The sequence below is a fragment of the Drosophila subobscura genome, chromosome J (genome assembly GCF_008121235.1).
Source record: "Drosophila subobscura isolate 14011-0131.10 chromosome J, UCBerk_Dsub_1.0, whole genome shotgun sequence".
NCBI classification, from domain to species: domain Eukaryota; kingdom Metazoa; phylum Arthropoda; class Insecta; order Diptera; family Drosophilidae; genus Drosophila; species Drosophila subobscura.
In genome coordinates, this window is record NC_048532.1 from 3384904 (window position 1) to 3406844 (window position 21941).

The 21941-nt window shown below is 45.0% G+C and overlaps 1 protein-coding gene across 3 annotated transcripts in view; it reads right to left on the reverse strand.

The window, feature by feature from the left end:
• The window catches only part of LOC117892902 (calcium-transporting ATPase type 2C member 1), a 41979-nt gene that overhangs the window by 13634 nt on the left and 6404 nt on the right, over positions 1–21941 (reverse strand). The window contains exon 1 of one of the 3 annotated variants that reach the window (XM_034799202.1): positions 13241–13524. The exons of 1 other annotated variant lie outside the window; for it this stretch is intronic. In XM_034799202.1, the coding sequence (XP_034655093.1) occupies positions 13241–13258 (18 nt within the window). In that variant the 5' untranslated portion in view covers positions 13259–13524. Of the gene's footprint in view, positions 1–423; positions 558–13240; positions 13525–21941 lie in introns of those variants that run through there. One more of the 3 variants, XM_034799206.1, reaches the window with a different exon arrangement.

A 21941-nucleotide genomic window follows, 5' to 3' on the forward strand; every position in this document is an offset into this window, starting at 1 on the left:
TGTACGTTGGAATAAGATCTCCGATCGTAATATCAGTTCGATATTGAACTGTAAGAGATGCTTGAGACTTGAGAATTTCCCGGTGTAGCGTCGGTGCCACCTAGAACCCGACTAAACAAATACTTCTCGACAAAAACTTGTAAGGTTGTTGGGCAAATGAATTGATGTTTGAAATGCGAATGTGTGGTAGGCGCGGAGCGATAAAAGACAATTGGAGATGGAGACGGACAGAAACTCAAACGCAGACGGCTGGCTGTACACAGGTAGAAAAACAGAGGCAAAGATAAATGAAACTGCGAGAATCGACAATCACGGCACAGCAGCAACAACAACAAATACATAGTAGCAAAAACAGTTCCCGTGAGACAGAGAGAGACGCGTCAAGAGAGCGGCGCTGCCAGCAGCACTTTCTTTCAAACTCACGCGACAATTGTTGTTTTCGAAGCGGAACGGGTAGGAGATTCAATTGTATGGTATCACATGGGCCTGACTTTACACAGACTTTTTACTTTATTGTTCTTTTGATTACTTTTCCTTATTAATTCCTCAATAATTTGTTCTGTACGAGCGGACAGAAAACAGAAAACAGAAAACAGAAAACAATGACGAATGTGGATCGGAGGCAACGTGTACAGCGGCAGAGAGCGAAATTCCGATCAACAGTCAACAGTGAGAGACATCAGTGGTGCTATTTAAGCCTTTTTAGCGCTATGTCTGAAATTTTGTAAAGTGCAAGTTCTCGTCCACTTTTTAAAATTTTCTTAAGTTTTATACATAAAGCATTTTTTGTTAATTTGTTTAGCTTCTTTTTCCTTTGCATGTTCATTTACTTTATTAATTGTATGCTGCATAAGAAAAATCAAAACTATTCTTGTTGGCAGCACTGACAATATGAGAGAGGGGTATTGGACAGCACAAAATGTGCTGTTGCGCGCAAAAGCTTGTTTGGTTCTTAGAGCAAGAGAGTGACAAATAGAGAGAGGAGAGCAGTGTTGCCAATTTAGCTATTTTCCCACACGATCTAGCGTTTTTAAGTGGCAAATGCTAGATACATTGTAATATTGAGTATTGACATCTGACAACTTCCAGTACCATTTTTTCCATTTGAATGGTAAAACAAGATCAATAATTCAAAAGAACACTCAACTAACTCTGGTTTTACACTGTCATTGACGAAATATTTTACAATTTATGAATCGATCGCGAGTGTCAGGTGAGAATGCCTAAGGATATAAGTATATGCAAAAACCGCGTCATGCCCGGGTGCAAGACACCGCATTCAACGTTCTTCTTAGCTACCATTACCATTTTTAATTATTTTTTGCGACCCGAAGAGTGCAGCCTGCACTGTAGGAGAGACGGACGTGCCTTCAAATTGAATTCCAGCAAGCTTGCATTTTGTGCATGCGTGTGTGTATGGGTCAAGTTCAGATGATAATGCACATGCATATGCATGTACATATGTATGTATATTTATGTAAAACACCCAAAAGTAGGGGGTCGGTGTGGCGGTTTCATTTACAATTGTTTCGCCACCAATAATTACTCAATTACATTGCTGCACAACTATCTATCCCGATCTTCGGCGATCGTAACAAACCTTTAATTGGCTGTCCATTATTTTTGGGAAAGTGCTGTTGTTCATTGTATCCCCAATCGCTGATCTTCAATTAGCATATGCAAATGAGCCGAGTTCAGTCTAATCGGAGCCGCATAGTATGTGCGGTAAAAATGTGTGAGATTTTCTCGATTCGCTTCTCCATTAGCACCCCTTAGATATGTTTGGGAATATTACCAAACAACACAAATGATCGTTAACAATTATTGACTAGTAGTTGAGGGAATTGTGGTTATGATTAGTTGTTTGCAAGGCAGAGCTGGGAAAAATCTGGTCAATGAAATATATAGATTCTGTATCTTAAACATTTTATTTTTTATTTATTTTTAAAATAATATAGATAAAAATCGCATGATTTTATCATATATGTATCTACATATGTACATATGTATACTATACATTGTACATATAGCCACCGATTACAATGCCGATACCTGCTTCAGGAAAGATTTGCTTAGGGTTTGAAGCCGCTAAAGCTCGCATTCGTTTCTTTTCGTCTTTTAATCGCCTCAGACTAAGTCCCGTGACTAAGTAAATCACGATTACGTAACCATGAGATTATCTAAAGGCGACTGGAGGAAGGTTGTAAAAAAAACGAATCAGCCAAAGAAAGAATCAGCTTCGCTAATTGATGCCACAAGACATGGGCCAGGCCAAGTGAAAGGAGTCTTTGCGGCTGTGACGGACTTCTTTGAGCGCGAAAATAGTTTAAGCAAATTTTAATTACGCTAATCAAGTCTTTTACTTCACCTTCAACATTGGCAGCTCTTACACTTCTCTGCCTTTCAGTCGCCTGCTACCTTGGTGCCTTATTGTCTGAGCGTCTGTGTTTCGGGTAAGCTTTTGTCGGCGAACCTTTCCCGTTTCCGTTTGTACTTTGGTGGAAAACAGCGTTGACTAATGACGCCACCCTGACAGCCGTTGTCTTGACAGTTCCCTCCCCTCCGCAATTGTGGCTCTCCAGAGGCAACAATGCCGTGTGCACAGCAACAGAGGCGCCCAATTCGTTGTGGGTGTGGGTGTGGGTGGCACTTGCACCGCACAAAAACAATTGGCATTGACTTCGAGTTATTATTTATTTACGCTGTTTTCTTGGGATGGGCGAACAGTTGCAGCCAAAAAGGATGCTTTCAAAAGATAGCTGCAACAATTTCCGGCATCAATTACCTGGTCATCACAGGGAAGGGAGCAGATTGTGCTGGAACAATTGTGCTTAATAGTAGAGAAAACCTTGATGAAAAGTTTACGTAAGCTGCTTACGTTCTCGGTATACTTCGGGTCAGCAAAGAATATGAAACTAAACAAGTTTTCAGGTCGTACAAAAAATTTAAAATTAGCGTTCGATTTGGGCCAAGGCACTTCACCGTTCCGCCCACTCCCGCTACCTCATGCAACTGTTTCGATTCGAAGTGCCACCGCCTCGTTGCTCGTCCTCCTCTGTGGCACTTTGCAGACGTAGCCACATCTTGCGGTGTGAATGGCGTCAAATTGGCATGAATATTTCATGGGCATAATGATCTGAGCAGGATGGATAAGCTCTCCATTAAAGCAATTGAAGCTTTAAGCTGACGCCCACGCTGAGCCCACATGGCCACACAGCCCGTCTGTCCTGCATCCTGTTTCGTGGGGTCGGTCCTCAGTCAATGTCCATCGACAATTGTCATGCATTTTCTATCACAGTAATTGCAATCAAGCGAGTACTCAGATTGCAATTGTTTATTTGCTGCTGGGCCAGGGTCAGGCAGCAGGGTGCAGAGTCTAGGGTCCGTTTTGCTGGACAGGAATTGCTGAAATTCGTTCTGTTATCCCAAAAATCACACTTGGTTGCCCCTTTGCACAGCCGAACGAGTGACAGGCAACGATTTGGGGCTTTCGACCAGGACTGGCTGCTTAGCAGCTTCATTCAATTTCGAATCTGTCGCATTAGTGCGGTTCGGTTTGCATGGTGCCCAGTTCTGACCAGTCAGCCGTTCCCCCCGCAAACTGTTGCTTGGACACTGCTCCGATTGTCTTTATGCCCGTACAACCCCTAGGACACAACACCTCAGATAACGTGATTTGAATAACAATTGAGGAACATTCAACTGCAAAACATTTCAAACCATTTAATACAGTTTTAGCCCGGTTAAGAATTATTCACAAAAATCAGAGCCAAGTATACACCAAGTTGTGATTAAACAAAGAACCCGGATTCATAAAATGAATAAACTACCTTTCGGAAGCCCAAGGAATAGCTCAAGATCCGACTCGTTAACTAAAATCAGTCACGTTTTGTCCAATTTATGGGCAACTGACTGAAAAAATGGCCAACCATTATTTTTAAACGTTTTAGGCAATTGAGTAGGGTACAACTCAGCTATTATTTCGCATGCCATTGCTATGGTTGGCTAAACTGTGGCTTTGCATCCTCCTCGCTCGAGTGTAAAGCTACAAATATAAATCTGACCACTAGACGAGACGCATTCATCATCCAAATGCCATCGCTCAAGCTGGGGCAGACGACGCAGATGGCGATGCAAAGCTGGGTTGGATGCGGAGCTGGGTTTCAGGGCGTTTTCGTGCCACGTAAATGCTGCGTTACTTAACGGGCGGTTGGTCTCCATAGCCATCAAAAATGGAGAGCAAGTGCAGCCATTATTCTTGCCGTTAGCCCGAGTGGAGGGGCCTGTGCAGACCATTATTATGTTTGCGTAGCAAATGTCTCATGGAGCTGAAACTGAAGCCAGAGCTGGAAAAACCAACTCCCACGGAAAAGTAAAATTCTAACGAGCTGGCCGGATGTGTAGAGGGGAAGAGAAAGGAAATGACAAGCTCAAGAGGGCACTCACAGCGACAGAGGAGTGGGAATTTGGGGAAAGAGAATGAAGAGGTGCGAAAAAATGTTGAATTCTTATTCGCCGTTCAATACTCCAGAACGAGGCACAAGCGGATCCGCTAATGATGAGCAAATAGTCTCGTTAAAGATGTCAAACCATCAAAATATGCAAATGAGGTATGACATTCCTCTTAAAACGAGGGAGCTCCAGAAAATGCAGAATCTGATAGCATGCAAAAAGGACTTATATCTAAAGGTTCCACTAACGACTTGCTATCGATTCAGCCGCCAATCCATCGCGATTTTCATCACAGAAATTCGACAAAGGCTTGGCTGCACTCTCCATTATTGGAACCTGAAATGTTCTTCTGGGAGTTCTTGTCTGCAAGTTTTCTAAGAGAAGCCCTAGCCAGGGAGAGCTCATACATCGTATGTTATTGTACTTCAATTTCAACCGAATAACCTTCCCCAGTCAGAGCTTGGATACACATAATCACACAAGGCACAAAAACCAAGGTCAGATGCGATCTGGAAGCCAATAACGCCAGACTATCAACGGAAATCGGTAATAATCAAATTTCTTTTAGAACTTTAGGAATTTGCCGAGCCGAATGACAACAGTATTCAGTGTTCAGTGGGCGCCCCTGCCGCCACATTCCTCTTGCCACTTGAGAGCATAGTTTATGGCTTGTAAGCTGCTTACCCTAATGGCTTCCCCTGGACACGATGTTTATGCCCCAGGCTTTGAGTGCAGGCTGGCTGTGGCCTGGCCGTGGGATCTTTAACATTTTCTGCACTATTAAATGTAACTCGAGTTGACGTTGGAAGGTTGAAAGGTTAAAGCGAGCTTTAACTACAGGTCCTCGTTAGGCCCCGAATCAATCTGCAACCCTAGTCGAGTAAAGGCGAGCCGAGCCGAGCCAAGCCAAACAAATGCGCCGCATTTGATTTGCAATCCAATCTAGCTGCTGGCTCCGTGGTCGGCTGCCAGCTCCAGCTCGCAGCCGGATTTCGTGAGAGCCCAGTCCAGCCGAGCCTTAATGGAACCCTTAAAAATAGGCAGGCTGTCACTTTTGGCCCCGAAACGAAAAGCTTTTTAAGAGCCGAAGTGACCGTCCTCGTCCTCCCACCTGGCAGGGGCAATTACATGCAACTTCCTCTTCAGTTTTCTGGATGGAGTAGCAATTTTGTGTCCACCTTTTGCTTGAATTTTCAGCGTGCCATAATAAATAGCAGAGCACTCCGCATTACATTGAATTTCAGCGGGTTCTTCGTTCGCTAGGCTCCAATTACTTTCACAATGTCATAATCACACTTGGCAGACCGTTCGAGGCACGAACGGGGCAAGCACTTAACTTTGTATCCAACGAAGGATGCAGAGGAAGTACAAACACAGGGCGGGAGACGCAATAATGGATTGCATTCGATCTGATCGAATTGGATTCCCAGTGCTGGGTGTTGCATTTACATATGAACGTCCCTGGACCCAGACATGAAAGCCAGAAGCTGAGAACCATACAGGGATGCACTCCCGTCTAAGAAGACGGGGGAACGGTGTGTAGGACGGCAGTCACAGTAATGGAAACGAATAAATCCTGAATGGATCAGTTACTTGCAGAAGGCGTTGTCTCCGCCGATGTGTGTATGTGTGTGTGTAGCCTCATGTTGCAAGCAATAACAAAACAAACAAATTTCTATACAACACTTGTAGCAGGGGATGCAGTGGCACAAGAAAAGAAATGGCGGAATGGAGGACCATTATAATAGTTTACAACGCCTGCAGCAGCATGCGAAGGAGTTGGAAGCTGTTGGAGAAGTCTCCACTTTGACACTCGGGAGCCGCAACGAGATAAAAATGGCAGACATTCAGAAGAACGGGTAACGGCGATGGAGGCGGTGCCTTGTCTCGTCTTGTCCTGGGGTCGCATTCCCGGCATGCACAGACGCCTTCGAGGACGACGACGACGACAAGGCCAGGCATTGCATATAAATGAAAGTGGGGAGCGGTTTCCCACCCGACCATACTTTTAACCTACCCTAAACAAGTAAGACAACGCTTTTAAGGAACTCTTCGAACTATAAAATACCTCCACTAAAATTCAATTTCTTATGGACTCTTTCTTAAGTCGAATGCAAGTGAGAACGAATTCCAAAGCCTACATTTCGATTGTATAATCTCCCTCCATTTTGGTTGTGCCAGAAGGTTTGCTAGCGAATGACAAGATATTCATATATTTTACTCGTGCCCACCTAAATACCATCTGTTGATTTCCTGATAATATTCAGTATTTTTATTAACTGATCTGCTTGTTTCCATACGAAAGTCATCCCTGTTTTCGGTAGCTATCTGTCTGAGCAGAATTTGTACAAATTGTGGATGACCTGGATACATACAAATATTTTATATATACATACATATATGTATATGTACGAATAATTATGTAATTTGTGTAGTAAATACATTTTCAAGAATAGAACATACCCTTGCTGGGTCTGGGTATGGGAGCATCGTTGAAATTCGATTCTCTAAGTCGGGGTTTTTGCTGCAGTGTCTGGCTTACAAAGTCTCCGATCTAGCTCTTGTCACATGAATACACCCCGAATTGATGCATTCCAGAGAGCTTTAAGCCTGGGCGCGACCACTTAAAAACTTGATAACTATGATTGGAAACTGCTGCTACTGCGAACCAGCCAGACTCCACCTCCACTCTCTTCTGTTATTGCGTATCCAATGATCTGTGTGTGTATTTATGGCCTCCGGCGCGACGGCAGGGGAGAGATGCAAATTGTCAATTTTTTCCGTTTTTGTGGAGCGCAAGAGACGAAAGAAGTTGAGTGAAAAAATGGAAATTCAGACGGAAAAAGTTGCACTCTTTCTATGTTTTGTCTGTTGTCTGTTGCAAGCTTCATTATGTCGGAGTTACAACTGGGGGTGATGGGCGTTAGTGTTCCCGAAAATTGTTGCCTTCAAATTTATTTGCCTCTCAGCACCACTGGCGGAGATTGGGGCGTTTTGGTTGAAGTTTTGGCTGTAGTTTTAGTTTTTGATTTGTTTTTTGGAATGTGTGACACTTTGGTGTGACAGCAGCTGTCGCAACTGTGCCGCTGTTGTGCCCTCCCCTACTAAGCTCGGTCCAGAGGCCGAAACTCTCCCATTAGAGTAATTACATCCCACAGACAATGAGAGATAATGGGGGGAAGTGCATCTCATCGCTGGTGGCATATCAAGAAAATTTAGCCAGACACCAAATGTAATTCACTGAAAAACATTTTCAAGTTCAGAGACAGACAATGGGGGGAATATAGAAAAATTCCGATAGCTTATTGTTTTGCAAATATATTTATGAATGTATTTGTGTTTGCGGGGGGCTATCCGATGCATCCGCGTATAAGTTACAATCCACAATCAAAACGTTCGGAAAATTGTGCAATAAGCAGTCGAACAATTTTTATCAATGCCAGAATACAATGCGTGAAACCGAAAATAGGGAGCGTAAATATGGAAAAATTATCGTATAATAAATATGAGGCAACATATGGCTCCGGCTTAATCGGTGGCTCGTAGGGGGGAAATTAAATTGGAAACTGTCATCCCAATTGCTGCAGCAGCACACTGCCACGGAATTTATGTGCGGCAGGGACAGATAATTTACATATAATTGACTGCCCGTACAGGTCCCTTTGTCCGCCTCCCAGACCCTTTCTCCCATATGCAATTATCGGAGATGTGGGGCCATTTTTTCAATGGAAATTCATGCACACTTAATGGCCACGCCTCTGACCGCAGACAACGGCTGGCCACGCCCACTATCCTACCAACCCACTCGCCCACATCCTGTCGATCTGTTGAATGCGCTCGTTAAGGGTCCAGAATCTCAACGAAATTTTCCTTCACTTGCAATGAATTATGCTTTTATTTTATTTCACTTTTCACTGTCCCTCCGTAGCCACAGTGCTCCCTCTGTCCCACTACCTCACTCTGTCCTCTTGGTTTTCCCTGTTCCGTTTTCCTTTTTCCTTGCGGTTTGTCGCATTTTAACATCCAGTTACGTGTCCATTCGAGACCTAAAGAGTCCTGTGCAAGAACATTGTGAATTGAGTTCTGGTTCCTTCATTTTCTTTCTCTGTTCATTTTTTGTTGTTTCCCTCCCGCAGATTCAAAGTGGCTCATTCCATTTGTGGTTTTCTGGCGAAGCACTTTCGGATTCATCCTTTCGTGTGCATTATTCAATTAAATTGCATTCATCCGATCAAAGGTGCGTGGACAAGGGACTTCTCTGCATCCTTTGCTCTTTAATAAAACTCTAATTGACTGATGCTACTAGCCCATAGCTTAAAAAGTTCACATATGTATGTGAATGAAATAGAACGAAGGGAAGGCACTCGACCCGAATGATTCAGGCTTCAATTAGTCGAAAAAAATAGAAAAGCCACCACCAGTCGATGTTATTGAAACCCCTTTCATTGGCGATTGTTGACAATGGGGTGGTGGAACCATAGTTGAACCTCTGACGCACCACACCACGCAATTTTCCACATAATTTATGCAACACCAATTTCTGGCTTTCCCCATTGCAAAAAGTTGAAAAATAACCAACAAAATAATAACAATTGAGGAGGGGAAAAAACATAACTTTGGCAGCGACAAAAGACAGGCAATGCGGCAGTAAATTTGTGTGCCACTGCAAGAAGCGCAACAACTCCATTGCAAAGTTGTGAAGGTACTCTGGGATGGGTTGGGTATGGGTACGCTTCGTGGAGGTTCCCCAGGGACATGGACAGGAGTGTACGAAACGGGACGTAAAGTTTGCCGTATTTTACTTATTTTCGTCTGAACTGAGTTGAAAAGTTATTGCAAAATGAAAATAATGCGCGCACAATTGCCGGAAAAGTGGCGTCCAAAAAAAAAGAATATAGAAATAATAATGGAAATTGTTTTAGCCGAAAAGGGAAAATGCACAATAGCAAAGTTTTCCTTGGTCTGAAAAATATTCATTGCAAAGTTGTTAAAGGAACGAAGACAGGAACAGAATCTGGTATATGCTCTTTCTGTTGACCCCGAGCAATACCATTTCTATTCCGGTTCCATTTCGCTCCAATCCGAAACAAATGGCCTCTTCCCAAGACGTTTCCTGCTGTTCACTTAACTTAATTCATTCGGCACATAAATCTCACCTGGTTGAAAGTGCAGGCAGCATGTAGAATGCCCACGGGGCTGGGCTGTTGCTTTGAAAGGGAAATCTCATTAAAACTGCATGAGTCTCGTTGCTCGAATGATTTGCCAGCATAACACAGCACCCATGGCAACTAATTTGTTGAGTTTATCAAAGCGGGTGCCTCAGATATGTTCGCACTGCCTTTGGCCTGCCCTGCAATCAATAATGCCCATTCTGGACGGCAGGTGCCGGGGACATCCGGCACATCCTGCCGCTGGCCCATTTAATTTCATTTTTCAATTAGCAAAATCAACAGCGGAAAAAGGTGAAAACAATGCATTCACACGGCGAGAGTTTTAATTGCATTCACAGCCGCGCAACCAGAGAGCATTCTGTTTTTGTTTGCCCAATGGGAATGCAATCAGCGACACCGAAGAGCGACTGCCAAAGCGACAGAGATAATGATAGTGCAATTCTATTCCTGTCCATTTTTATTTCCGATCTCTACCACCTTAATCCTCAGAAAATGTTCTGCGGATAGGGCCGAGGGCAATTTCTATTCATTGACCACAACTCGCCAATTCATTATACCCATTACAAAGGGCTTTCTGAACCAATAAGGTACATCAGCATTCTGTATGCATATTGATCTCTTTGAACAAGTAAGAGTAGAATTATACCCACTTGTAATATTTTCACCTTTACAGCTCAAGGCTTTTTTATGTCTATATATGAACATATGTACAAATCTATTTCTATAGATTAGCCTAGATCATCTTCGACTCGACACGCGCAAATGCTGAAAAAAAGAGAATGGTGTGTATTTGTGTGTGCAAAGAGTATCCTGCACTGAATATCAGGGTATTTCAATGTAGAGCCACTCGACCATAGCCCGACTCTGTTGATTATTTAATTTTAATTGTTTCAAACAAGCGAAGCGGACATTATTAATGCAGAAAACGTGTCGGCCGCTCAATAAATGCATAATCCGTGGCAGAAAGAGTGGCACGAATAGTTATTAAATTTATAAACATTTTGTCAGCAGAAGCCGCATAATTAGTTGGGCAAAATGATCTCCGCGGCATGAACTCGGTGGCCCGAATGCGGAGAGGGTGCGTGGAATAAATAATGTGGTGCAGTCTCCCTGCCTACTAGCTATGCCTCCGGCTTTTGTGGATGATAAATTATGGAGCACAGTATTTGTTAAGCTATAAAATCGAAATGAATTGCGATTGCCACACGATTGCTATAGATTGGATAAACTATAGATACTTATTAATTATTAAACTAATCCCCGCCGAAACAAAGACATTTCTCTGTTTGTTTGCAACAATTTTCACCCCGATTGGCTAATTTTGTGCTGGGAAAGTGCATCCAGTGGAAACAGAGAAGATGCGAGCCATTCTGCAAATACAAATCCAGGTCAATGCATCGCAGGTATGGGAAGAGTTGGAAAATCAATTTCCATACACATAGACCAGACCGTACCAATCCACTTGCTCTTCCTCAGAGATGAAGAAGGAGGCGTGCAATGCACTCGGCTGCACCCCAAAAGAATGCGGAAAGAAAGTAGAGTTAAGGGGCGCTACTGCATGCAGTAATTTCCAGCCACTTACATCATCTAGAACAAGTTTGCAACTCCATAAAGTTCGTTCCCACGTCTCAGCCATTCATCCAATCCAATGAAAGCCGTTAAGTGCCCCATGAGCGACCTACCAAGTACCAAGGAGTCCACAAGTCCTCCATTAGGCAAGCATGGCGGAAAAGCCGCAAAAAGTAATATGCCAGCGAAAGGACCGGCAGAACCTTCCGCCCACCAGTAGTGGATGGTGGTGGCAGGCGAAAAAGCAAAACCCATCGACCCGAGAAAAGTGTTGATTTAAAGACGGACACCCGCCACACGGTGCACGGAGCACGGTGCACGGCTGGGGCGTAGTTAAACAAAAGCCTCGCCTGGCTGCACCGAAATCAATATTGATGTTCATTCGATTGTGCCACAGTGGAGTGGGAGATTGGAGCGGAAGGCAAAGTGTCACTGGGCGGCGGCGGTTGGTTCTGCATCTTACAACACGAAGAAAACCCCAGCTGGCGAAGCAACTTATGGAAATAATCAATAGCGTGGAGCCGATGACTTTTTTCCCTATTCTATAAGTAAGCAGCCCTTCCTGTGAGAAGAGCAACTTTGAGGGCCGAAGATAGATGTAAGCCGGCTGTAACATGCAGTAGCAAAAGGATATATTGCATGGAGTGGATATCTGCGCAAAAAGTTAAGCACCCAAAAGTGTAAGTAAAGCAAAGGCTTCATTCCGTACCTTCTCAAGATAATAATATTCTCGGAAAGGTTATAGCAGTTTAACTTGCACCTCATCTATCCATGTACGCCTCCTGCAGCTGCTGCCCCTCATTAGCACACCATTCATCAGGGCAGCAAGCAGAGCCATGGAAAGTAAATCGAGAAGCCAGCAGAAACTTTCGTTCTGCTCGCGCACTGAAATAACTACAAAATAATCGAAAAACTTTTTAATGTGCCACATTTTTTCTTCGGCCCCAACTATGCCATTTACTTCCGTTTCCTGCTCCCTCCCTCCCCTTTGTTGCATTTAGCTCTCACTAATTCAGCATTTCCTGTACCCCGCTACGCCTTTCTAGTGGACCCAAAGTAATTGAAAAGCCGCGTTAATTGCAGACTCTCCTACTCCTGGCCCAGATTCCGCCCTGATGCTCCTTCGGCTCTGCGTTTCGTCGTGCTTTAACTTTAAGTCGATTGTCAGTGAGTGATGTCGAGCTATTCTCACAGCCAATTGAGCGAGAAGTATATCGGGCCACAGCCATCCTCTCTGGCCGCCCTGTCGTATTCGTAGTATCCCCTCTCTGTCGCTGCCGTGACTTTTTCAGGGCCATTTGCTACAACGTGCTCCACGGTGGAGCCGAGACGCCTCGAGACTCCACAAACACAAACACACACACACACACATACACACACCGACACACACTAGCCGTGGATGTGGATCAGAATGAGGTTGAGCCTTTGTAAATTTGATTATACGCCTGTTCTCTGTCTCAGGGAAACCCGACTCCGCCCTGACTTTTGTGGCGGTTTCTGTGAGACTTTCTCCGTCTTCTGTTCTGTTTTCTTTTGGGTAATTATTTTTGGTGTGAATTATGCTTAGGGGAGCGTTACCTTGATTGTTTTCTCTCTGCTTTGCTTGTTTTTCTTACGCTTCTCGTCCGATACAGGGGCTCAATGAACAGACACTCGAGAGAGGGTGTGTCTACCCTCTTGAAAATGATTGGGAAACTTCAACGGGACTCACCTGCAAAGATTAAAGGAGTTGGGAATTAATTAAATGTTAAGAGAGAGCACTCAAAGGCAAACACACCCTGTAATTCCACAGAAAAAAGCGAATAATTATACGAAATTGCGGGAAATGAGCAACAATCGTGTTAATTTTCCTAACGTGTAGCCCCCACTGTGATGTCAAACGAAGACACGTGTGTGTGTGTAATTAATGGATCCACGAGTGTGCCCCGAAAATTATGCAAAGCCACGTCTAGGTCGGGCAGCTGTGGCGGGTCCTTTGTTTCCAAAAACAAACAAAGTACAGCAGCAGAGCAGGTCTGAATCAAAAAACGGCTTCCACCGACTCTCACCTGCCTGACAAAATCCATTGCCGAGTCATATACATCGATAGTTCTACGTGGATTGAGATTCAGGCCCGCATCCACATCGCCGTCCTCATCTGCTGGCAGCAGCTGCAGCTTGGAGGAGCTCTGGGCCCGCGAGCTGCCACGGCTGCCATCCTGCTCCTTGCGATTGCGCAACAAATTCACTTTTTCCGGATACTCCTCCGCAGCCAGGTCCGTGCCCACGAGCAGGAGCTCCGTTGAGCGGCTAAGTGGCAGACCGACTCGATTCTTCCTCGTTTTGCGTGTTGGGGACTGAGACATTTGACATAAGACTCAATGAACCCGTGTGGAGACAGGGGCAACAGTGGAGCTTCGAGCTGCCATTCTCATCCCCAATTGCCAGTCGCCAGCTATTAATGACCTGTGCATGTTGTCCTGCTGATAATGTCCATAAAATTACCCAAAGCCTGGCAATAAGTAATGTGATTAACGGCCTAGCATCCGGGAATGGGTTCTGTTTGCCAGAGCAGTTGGAAGGAGGTCATGTCCAGATCATCGGGGTGGGTGGGATGAGGGCATAGAATTGCGATACAAACTTTCTTCCCGCTGCCTACAAATTCAAGCTGGAAAACACACAACAGCCGCAGCAGCGACAACCGCAAAGCCGCTCAAAAGGGAGCCTGCCTGTCGCCGTGCCACCTGGATTCCAGCTCGCATAGTTGTGTGGTCGCGGGGCAAACATGCAGCGTGCAACAACTGCAACACGGCCCTCCGACATCCACCATCCGCACCGCATTCCATCGCGCCAACTCAATCCCGAAATGAGTCGCGTGGAAATATTGAGACAATTAAATTGCCACGGGAACGAGCATGGGGAAGACAGGGGACACTCAGGTGGAGTCGTGGCAGGACCGGGTGCTTGTAGTTAGTTTTCCCGTTAACCACAGATCCCTTCCCTTCACACCATCCCCCATCTGACAGTTGTCGCAGCCACCGATACATACGATGCATAAGGGGGGGGCATAAGTTATTTATTGGAATTTGAGTGTCACTGTAAACGGAGCCGGGGGCTGTGAGTGGAGTGGAGGGGCGGTACCGGGAGTGTGGTCGTTGGCTGCAAAACCGCAACGCATTGAGGTTCTCGCCCCAACATAAAATATTGCCCGCCTTCTAAGTGGCATGCAACACGGTCGGAGAGGGGAGGAAAATTGACATTACCCTGGGGTGTGGATGGGGCACACGAATGGGTGATGTTAAAGGTTTAAAGCGCCGTGCCACACTCTTTTGTTTCAGCTCAAATGCATTCAAGTAGTGTTTTCATTACTCAGACCAACCATCCATTCATCCATCCATTTCTCCATTCAGAGATAGACGCAAGTTTTAAATACGACGCTAGCTTGGGGGAAAAGTTTTAAGCTGCCTGCACAGAGCTGAAGTGCAATCATAAATAGTTAACTTGCCGTTTCTTTTCCTTTTTTTGCACTGTGCCGAATGGAAAGTTTTCCAATTTGGATTTATAAACCGACATAACGGTGCAGCACTTGCCACATAAAGCACTGCGATGTGTTTAAATGGAGATTCCCCGATCCCCCAGAGAGCCAAAACGCAGAGACAACGAAAGAGTAGTGAAAGTTACCCTGGGTCAGCGGCAAACGAAAAAGTTCTCCTCTCTGGTATAGCCACAGATCCAGACAAAATTGCACCGCATCTAATTTTCAAGCGATTTGGGGCAGATGTTGCTTCTACTTCCAATTCTGGACGGGCAGACCACCAATGCCACTTCCTTGCTCAAAAATGATGCCAAATATACAGCGAGATTTTCTCTTCGTGCCGGTAACGCCACTCCCCCGTCTCTAGCAGTACTAACCAAATTTGTATCTGTTTCCCAGGCTGCGTGCGGCTTGCCGCTGACAGACATTAGCACGGCTTATGTCTGCCCCACCCACGGACACCTACCGACACATCTGCATTTGCAAATTGTGAAAACTGCAAGCTGAAAGTGGAATTTTCCTGCATGAGAGGTGCGTTGCCTCTGTGTATGTACATATGTATGTACATCTACATGTACATGTGCATGTGCATGTGTATGTATCTGGCAGATACGAGCTAGAGTTATTTTCATAAACTTCTCTTTTCTGCTGCGTGCAGTGCTGTGCTGTGCTGTCCCCTGACCCATGTCCCCTGTCCACTGTCGGTGTCCGCTTATCTGACGGTAGCCCTGGGGCAGACAATGTTTCGGTGTTGCCAGTCAAATGAAATTCTAGTTATTCCTGTTTAGGATTCATTCCATCTCCATCAATGGCCATTATCTAGCTCTTAGCTCTTAGCTGCTTCGCTACTACGATATTCGTACTTAAAGCTTGAATATTCAGTTGGGAATATTGCATACTTCTGAGCGAACACGAATTCTCAAAAAAATACTTGACTACTGTCGAGAATTCCTGGCACTACCTCTGCAGAAGGGTAATATCATTTAGAAAGACAGGTTTTTGCCACACAGAAAAAGGGATCAAATTTGTACAGGTTTGTACTTTATCTTTAATGTTCCCTTAAATATAAATATAACATTAAATCTATGTGCCAGAAAAGTATTGAAACTAACTTATATCAAGCAGCTAGCAGCTATTCGTTCCAAGAATCAATTGAAAAGACTTTGTGTAAAAAAGTTTCGATCTTTAGGTAGGGTATCTGAATTTTCGCCATCAAAGCTCGAAGCCTTTCTTTGTTGAAAATATGTACATACTTCTAGGCATTCCCCAAGGTAGCTTCCTCTTCCACATTATGTCACCAGCATTTGCCAATCTTCATCAAAATGCGCATCAGGACCTGGCGCTCAATCGCACTGCCTTTCGCTTGTCGTAACTGAACTTTACGTGTGCTTGGCGCTGCCTGATAACAGCGTTAAAGGGAGCAGGAGAGCAAGAGGGTAGCTGGGACGAAAATATTACCCATGCCGGAGACGTAAACCTGATGCTATTGACACAGCCCCAACCCGCTTCATACAGCAACATGTCAACGATGTTGGTGCGGGGACGTGGACCGGCAGAGTGCTGAGTCAGGCAGACGTACACATAGGGGACATACATACATATGTATGTATGTATGTACATACATATGTACAAACATAGGAAAATATTCCATTCCTTCTATCTCTCGAAATTTTAATTGTTTTTGCAGCTTGCTTCTGCTCTTTCCCCTTCTTTCCCTTTTATTCACAGCGATCCAGTTAAGATTTTTTTTAGGAATAGTTACACGACAGGTTTTATGCTGCAGAACAAAATCGCGCCTCTAAATCGAGCGAAATCCTCAAGCAACTAAGGATGTAGCTTTTGTCGGGACATGCCGCTCGATAAGAGCATTCAAATGAGCTTCCGCTTATTGCCAGTGGTATTATACAGTACATTGTACTGCCCACTCTACTGTACCACTGTTGCATATGCTTGCGCAGGGTTGCCTTGGCTGTGCCGTTATTTATTTCTCCTCATCTCGGCCAGCTCTCTCCCACTCTTTTGAGCTCTCGCTTTTCTTTCTTAGATTCACCTTCATTGCGGACACGGTTATTGTTTGGCCTGCCTCCCCTTTGAATTAACTGTGAACTAGTCTTCAACTGACATCGTTTTGATCTTACTCTCATATACTATCTACAACAAATGTATTTAAAAACAGATATACAACATACACATGCTCAAAATACTTTTCAGCTATTAGCCAAGCCACATGCTGTACTATTACATACTGTGCAATAAATCTAAACATTTAAAAATTGGGTTGTTGTCCCAATATAACTTCTTAAATTATATTTGCATTACATGTCATCGAGCCCACATAATTATTTGTTTTTGCTATTGGTTGTAATTACTTATCGCTCTATTAGATCTCTCGCTCTAAAGCTTGCGCTCTGCGCAACAAATCGTTAGCTTTAATCGCACTGCCTTTGATCTGAGCTTTTGGCTGCTGCTGCATTTCGGAGCGCTGTTGGAGCTAAGTTTAGCTCCGACCACAAGCATACAATAAAGATAACCAGGAACTCGCCCAAAGAACCTATAGGGCTGTGATCCCTAAAACGGTCGGTGTAAAACGTATCGTGAAACAGCAAGCCCTTAATTTTCCCATTCACTATTCCCTGCAGAAGTTTCAATTTTTTCCATGCGTTTACCAACTGGCACTTTTTTCCAAGAGCAAGCAGTAGCAATACGGGTGAGGGTAAGGGTGCGGGCATGTCTGTTGTAGCTTTTGTCGGTATAGCTGTTAGTGGTAGTGGCCATAACTACACATTGCACATGCAGCAATCATTGTCATCCCCATCATCTCGAATCCTGCCTGGAGGCATCCCACCGCACCGCACCGCACCGCACCGAATCGTTCCTCCTCTTCCATCATCATAAATTTCAGGGCTTTGTGGTCATGTTCCTTCTACAAAACGTTGTATACATGTGTTCTGTGGTCTGTTTGTGCACTGGCGTGTTCCATCCTGTTGCCACATTCTTTTTTAATCCCTCCTGGTGGCCCCTCTCCTTCGGCTGTTCAAACAGCTTGCAGAATTGCAAGGCCAGCATTCGCTTATCCGAAGCTTAAAGCTTTCCTGCGATTCGGTTTGAGGGTCCTGTCCTATAACGACGCCGCCAATCATAAAGCTCACCATTAATGCAATTATTCTAATGAAAATTGATGGCTAATTATAATGTTTGACTGAAAATTCAATGAAAATTTCGGGTACCATTATCATAATGGTAACCATCGTGCGGTACGATGCTGCGCGGTGATGTTCGGTTCACTGATGTACGGTGGAGCTCTGTTTAAAGAGCTGTTCCCTGCTCCGGACATCCCAAAAAATTATCAGCGGAAGTGCAGAATATTTGTCGTTTTGTGCGTTGACACAGTACTCGTAAAGGGAGAGCAGAGATACAGGGATGAAAGAGTTGGGTTCTGGGAAAGGCTGTGAGGAGGATGGTTGAATGGTTCAATGGTAAGCCAACCCACAACCGACATTGGAACAATGCAGGTCGGAGGCATTCAGGCATATGGAATGTTCACAGCCCGATAGGCCTGGTTTTCTCGACTCTACATTCACTCTCTCGTTCTTTTTGCTCTATTGTACCATTTCCCTATCAGTGGGCGGAGCCAGCCTCCCCCATATGTTGCTCTTGGTTTTTAATCCATTTTTTGTCTGCTTCTCCAGCGGACTGCCTCTACTCGTAAGTTGGAGGCTAATCCTTGCAGGCTTTCCATCCTTTGTTAAGGTCAGCGGACAGTGTACCTCCTTTACGAGAGTACTGCCTTGGAAGTGTGCTCGTATTTTTATTATGTCTGACATGTCGCTCTTCATACTTACTCGTATATTTTGATGGGATTTTCTTTTGTGCGCTGCACAAGCTTAATATTTGTATAAGGGGCTTACCATCCATCCATCAGAACCATCATCATCAGAAGCAGCAGCAGCAGCGGCACAGTTGACGTTGACATTGCATGGCAAATATTTATTTTATTTCTTCAGTGCAACATATCGAAGTGGGCTTGCGGTGTCTCAAGGAAATGCTCAACATTTCACTCGGATTATGCCAGGTGCGGGGGAATGGGAATCAACGGCTGTGGTTCGGCTGATAACTTGCCCATGAATGATGTATGCTTATAAACAGAAAATCAAATTAATTGGCCAATGCATTATTCAAGTGCAACTGCAGCTGCAGAGTCCCTGGCATGCACACAGGACAGCCATGGATAAATATGATTCCCATATGATAGCAGAACGAGCCGGGGGGGAGGGGAGCAGCAGAAAGGGATTTCCTCCAATCAATTAATACAATATATTTGTCCTCTGTGTGGACTTTGGCTTTTGTTCGTCAAAGGATATTGAATGAACGTGTAAAAGAACAGCCGTTGACAGTCGCACAAAGGAGATGGATAGCCTGAAAATGTCAATGAGTGGACGTGGAGTGCTCATAAGGCAGCAACAGACAGAACTGAACAAGAACGAGGACCCGACCATTCCGACCTCGACTTTTTCCAGCAAATCCTTCTGGGTAGCCGCAAACAAAGAGCAGAGCTCCCACACCCACCCACAGCAGCCAACCCAAACTCTCGAATAAATCATGGAAATTCAATTTGCTGTAAATGTACATTCGACTGGCTGCCTGTCAGAGTTATGGCTGACACTAAACGTCAGTTTCCCTCTCGACAAGGGCCTGGGCTTGGCTGGCCTGCTGTCTGCTGTCTGCCTGTCTGGAGGAATATGCAAAAGATTTCAACAGTCACATTACGGTCTAATGGCATTTGTGCTGATGCTGAACGTGTAGGGGCGATGCCCCAGTCCTTCCCATCTCAAATCGGTGCTTATCGAGGGAACCATCCCACGCTGCGATGTAGCAAAAGGAATCTCTAATTTTCGCTACTCGAAAAAGTGAGGCATTAGAGTCAAGTTCCCTACTAAAGTGCAACGCAGATTGCCACAACTCAAGGGCTCAAGGGGGGCCATTTGCCAACGCTAAGCGGCCATAAAATATTCCAAATTATGTCCAACAATGTGGCCAGCAGTGGTCAAGGAGAAGCAAATTGAATTCCATTGAAAAGTTCTGAGCTTGTTAGCGCCGAGCAGTCCCACCGGAAGGTAGTGGGGTATGTGAGAAGGTGGGACTCCCTACGTCCTGGCTGCTAATGTTAGCAGCTGCTACTCGCTGCTGAGTGTGCGTCAGTTCCGTCCACCTATTGTTTGGAATTTCTCTTCCTTCATGGCATGTGCGTCACTCGCATGGTACCCAAAATACTCGGCATATGGAGCTCAGCCTGTCAATGCCCAAGTTGATATTATGAAATGTCAGTTAAAGTGACAGCTGTCACCTGCTTCAATCCATGCCAGAGACATGAGCTTCTGCCTGACTGTACATATGTGTCTTTGGCAGGGGCTAAGCTGGGCGATCTTTACTTCTCAGACTCCTCAGTAGTGTATTGTGCCACCTCCATCGAATCGTTCATCCCTAGAAACCCTAATCAGTGGCATTGGACCCGCTGCACCGACCTCGATTCACTTGTTTACTAATCTGTGAATTTGTTGCCCTTCTTTCTGGCCCCGAGTGTTGATGAATGCTGAATAAATTTCCAAGGGTCTCCGCTGGGCTAGCATTTAGCCATGCCCGTGTTTTGGCTGCCACTTCGGGCCACTCTGCGGAGACATTCAAATTTTGTTTGGTTCTGTTTGGTCATGCTTCATAAGCTTTAACGCGTCAATTCGCGTCGGATTTGTACAGTGTACAGATGAAGATGGAGTTCAGGAAGACTGGCGGACGGACAGTGAAGAGTCCTACGACGCAAGGATGGTGTGTCTCCGACAAAGTGGCTGGCAAATAATTTAAAGTGCATAATCCGCTTACGGGCAGGCGAGCAAACAAAGGCGAGGAAAATAGTGCGAAAGCAACATGCTGCTAATGTCCTTTGGCAAGGACAGCCAGAGCAAACGTCTTGGCGAAGTGGAAAGCAGCGGGCGACAGGAAAGAACAGAACAGAACAGAGCAGGCCCAGACACAAGACACAGGACACGACAAGACAGGCCATAGAAGCTTCAGTCATTTTTCACCTCCACCAATTGCACTTGCTCGACCCTCCGCTTCTACACTTTGCTGTTGGCCCTGGATCCAGGACGAGGCTGGGACACTCTTCTGGACGATGCTCACATTTTACTTAGCAACAATTAATTTTCCATTAGCCTGCCCTACGCCCCATGCCCCTTCCCCTTCAGCTGCTTTGCCCTCTGCCCAAATGTCAATCAAAATTATTTCAGCTTGTCATAACAATGCGGAGGATGGCTTGACAGCCCCCTCCCCACCTTATTGCCTGCTCACGTTTTCACTGACGTCAAAAGTATGAAAATTGGATTGCTATGTGAAAAATGTATTATTTCCTTTTAGTGCTCTTATGTGTGTTTGGTCTGTGGGGCACACAGCACAGTCTCTGGATATCATTAAAACTGTCAACAGAAAAATGTTTACTGAAACTCTCTGTCCTCTCTTCAAAGTGACACTTGCAGCTGTCTCCCTGCTACCCAGCATGGCCCCATCCCCGCCGCCCCTTTCTCGGGCAGACCATTTCAAACTGTCATTTGCTGCAAGTGGCGCTTGAGGCGAGTGAATTACAGTTATTGCTCGCACTCTACTCAAGCAGTGTGACCACATTTGCGTACGACCACCACTGTGACCCGATTGGTAGGTAGCCACTGCCACTACGGACATCCCTGTACTCTGCATTCAATGCCACTCTTAGTGGTGGAAGTGGAGGCTCAATTAGTGAAGGAGAACGAACTGCCATGCACACAAATGCACACTTCCATGCTGCGGACAACTGTACTCTCCAGTCCATTCAATCCGCATTTATTGAAGGAAACTAGACTCCCCATTAAAGTATTGTTCATGCCACAGATGCAAATCAATTCAACGTGTTGCATTAATTAAATAAATCCGCACACTTTCGGCAGCCAGGAAAACAAACTATCCATTAACTGAATGAAAAAGTGTGTGTGTTTTCGTTTTAATACTTTCCCAATTTCCTGTTAAGCAAACTCTCAACATTTATTCGGAATTTAAACATTTTTTGGACCCACTGCAGTGGTAGTATTTATTCGCTCGCCTGTACTTACAGGCCTTCGCTACCGAAGGGAGTTCTGCTTTTCTTTTTTTTTGGGAATGTCAATACGAAAAGAAAGAAAATTAAATTTGTTTGAGCCGTTGTGGTGCTCTGT